Raw genomic sequence first — 3,381 nt, 5'->3', positions numbered from 1 at the left:
GCATCTAGATAAGTTTATACTTATACTGTACCTATTCTGCATTCATACCTGTGTTATAAACAAGCTTAAGCGTACATATATTATGTAATGCAGAGTTACCTGCACATTGTAATTTAGATGTGCACTCAAAACTCAGTCCTTGACATAAAAGAATGAGATGTGGGTGTGTATATGCCTGTATATTTGGTGGGGGAGGGGTAACTTTATAGATAAGATGTACACTGAAATAGTGAGTGTGTAGTGTGAGTGGGTGTACAGAAATGGAGAATAATGACTACTGCAAGTAGGCAAATCTGGATCTTTTTGATATAAGACAGCATCATTTGTATTTCTGGATTATGACCCATCTGTTTCTCTTCCCCTCCCCCTTTTTTAATGTGTGTACTTCAGGTTAAATGCTTCTGCATGAGGACAACTGAAGGGTGATTTACCCCTTTCTTCAGATGGGGAACATAGAATTGGATTTTCAGCCTTCTCATCCTCCTTCTCTTGCCACAATTGCTACCGTTACTGCCTGGATAATATTTTCCTGAGCTTAAAACATTGTTGATAGACTGGAAAGTGGGTGTACTGAGACCTCCTCACTGTGTACACAAAGTGAACATGAGAAGTTCCTTCAACTTTTTATATAATGTAATAATGCACAATCCCATCACTAGGTAGTAGTGAAAATACCTGCTACTTTGTACTTGGATATTCTGAAGAACTCAAGCTCTGATTCCCTTTTTTTCCTTTTTGAACAGTTGTCATTTGTACTTCACTTAGGTGCATTGCTTTCTTGATTCAAACACAAAAAATCATGAACTTGTCTCTGTGGATTTTTCCTAAATCACTGAAGGATCCTTTAAGCAGGAGGATTTCTAATGGAAAAGGACATCGTCCAGAAATATTTCCTTTCTACATCGGAGGACTATTTGCTATAATTGGACAAACACCTTTTCCTAAGCTGTGTCAAGTCTTCTGGGCAATAAACAGAAAATGGAAATCTTGTATTTGAGCAATATGCAGATGTGCAAATACGGGAACATGAGAGGCCTATGCTTCCAAGAAATTGTTTTCCAAACCCCAGTGCTTTTGCTGTATTCATGCAGAACACCAAGTGATGACTATTGAGACGGACATTTATTTTCCTTCCTGAGTCTTCTAAACTACTACATACAAAATGGAGGTAGCCATGGTAAGCGCCGAGAGCTCTGGCTGCAACAGCCACATGCCCTATGGATATGCAGCCCAAGCAAGGGCCAGAGAGAGAGAGAGATTAGCGCAGTCTAGGGCAGCAGCAGCAGCAGCTGTGGCAGCTGCAACAGCAGCTATAGAAACGGGGACTTCTGCCGGAGGAGGTGGTCCACATCATCATTACCATCAAGAACAGAATCATGGGCCTTCTTCATCATCTCACGGTGGGCATGAATCACACAGTGGCTTTTATCAAGACAGTAGAAGAAAGAAGCAGAGGAGGAAAGCAACCCATTGTCTTGGCAGTCGTGAGTTTGGTGCCTCTTTTCCTTGCTCTGAGTTGCTACCACTCAGTGGCTCAGAGGAGAAAATCCTCAAAGATTTGAGTGAGGATGATGATGAGGAAGAAGATGAGGAAATGGATGGAGAAGATGAAGAAGGTGAGGAAAGAATATTATGTTACAACAATGAGGATGGAGAAGATGAGCTTTCATTTACAGAGCAGCCTCCAGAAGATGGTGTGGGGCCTGGAGGTTACAGCTCAGTCCGTTACAGTGAGTATGAGTGCTGTGAAAGGATTGTGATCAATGTATCTGGCCTACGGTTTGAAACCCAAATGAAGACATTGGCTCAATTCCCAGAAACATTGCTAGGAGACCCAACAAAACGGGGCAGGTACTTTGACCCCCTCCGGAATGAGTATTTCTTTGACAGGAACAGGCCCAGCTTTGATGCCATTTTATATTATTATCAGTCAGGGGGACGCCTGAAAAGGCCGGTCAATGTCCCGTTTGACATTTTCAGTGAGGAAGTGAAATTCTATGAACTTGGGGAAGAGGCTATGCTCAAGTTTAGAGAGGATGAAGGCTTTGTCAAAGAAGAAGATGACAGGGTCTTGCCTGAAAACGAATTCAAAAAACAAGTGTGGCTACTCTTTGAGTACCCAGAGAGCTCCAGCCCAGCCCGAATTATTGCCATAGTTTCCGTGTTGGTCATCTTGATCTCCATTGTCATTTTCTGCTTAGAAACTCTGCCAGAGTTTAGAGATGAAAAAGAGCTCATTTTGACCCAGAACTTGGAGAATGTCAATGAGACCCTTCAGCTGCAAGGTGGAGGGCTTACAGTCTTCAACGATCCCTTCTTCATCATTGAGACTGTCTGCATCATTTGGTTTTCCTTTGAGTTTACAGTTCGCTTCTTTGCTTGCCCTAGCAAAGCAACTTTCTTCAAGAACATTATGAACATCATAGACATTGTTTCCATTTTGCCTTACTTCATCACCCTGGGTACAGATCTGGCCCAAGAACAGGGCAGTAATGGTCAACAGGCCATGTCGTTTGCCATCCTAAGGATCATCCGTCTTGTCCGGGTGTTCCGCATCTTCAAGCTTTCCAGACACTCCAAGGGTTTGCAGATCTTGGGTCACACTCTCAGGGCCAGCATGAGGGAACTGGGGCTCTTGATCTTCTTCCTTTTCATTGGAGTAATTTTGTTTTCCAGTGCTGTTTATTTTGCAGAAGCAGATGAGTCTACAACCCATTTCCAGAGCATCCCAGATGCCTTCTGGTGGGCTGTGGTGACCATGACTACGGTTGGTTATGGGGACATGAAACCCATAACTGTAGGTGGGAAGATTGTTGGGTCCCTGTGTGCCATTGCAGGTGTGCTGACCATTGCATTACCAGTGCCAGTGATTGTCTCCAACTTTAACTATTTTTACCACAGAGAAACTGATAATGAGGAACAGACCCAGTTGACACAAAATGCAGTCAGTTGCCCTTATCTCCCAACCATCCTGAAGAAATTCCGAAGTTCATCATCTTCTTCCACCGAGGTCAAATCAGAGTATCTAGAGATGGAGGAAGGGGTTAAGGAATCTCTTTGTATAAAGGAGAAAAAGGGCCAGGTTACAGGAAATGGGAAAGATACCACAAAGCAGAACTGTACAAATGCAAAATCTGTGGAAACAGATGTTTAGCTTTGTGTGTTTCCAACCAATTTATGCATCAAAATGTGCAATGGTTAAAAAAATGAAATATGCAAACAGGTGTTTAAACAAGCAGATAGGAATATGCCGCTTGCTGGTTAAACATGAATTACAAAGCATTAGTAAACTTGTGTTATGTATCAAGTAAATGATATACCTTGTGAAGGGGGATTTACATGAATTGTTTCAAAGATTATATTTTTACTAGAATGCAGGTG

At 42.3% G+C, this 3,381-nt stretch overlaps 1 protein-coding gene across 1 annotated transcript; it reads left to right on the top strand.

Moving 5' to 3' along the window:
* Nucleotides 1-1,162: 1,162 nt before the first annotated feature.
* Nucleotides 1,163-3,154, top strand: KCNA4 (potassium voltage-gated channel subfamily A member 4; the record flags this gene model as incomplete). The annotated part of the gene is made up of 1 exon (XM_081312487.1): nt 1,163-3,154. The coding sequence occupies one exon, from the start codon at nt 1,163-1,165 to the stop codon at nt 3,152-3,154; it is 1,992 nt and encodes a 663-aa protein (XP_081168613.1).
* Between the last annotated feature and the right edge of the window lie 227 nt (nt 3,155-3,381).

Source organism: Vipera berus, assembly GCF_964194415.1.
Source record: "Vipera berus genome assembly, chromosome: 1".
NCBI lineage: Eukaryota > Metazoa > Chordata > Lepidosauria > Squamata > Viperidae > Vipera > Vipera berus.
This window is presented reverse-complemented; position numbering and strand designations above follow the sequence as displayed.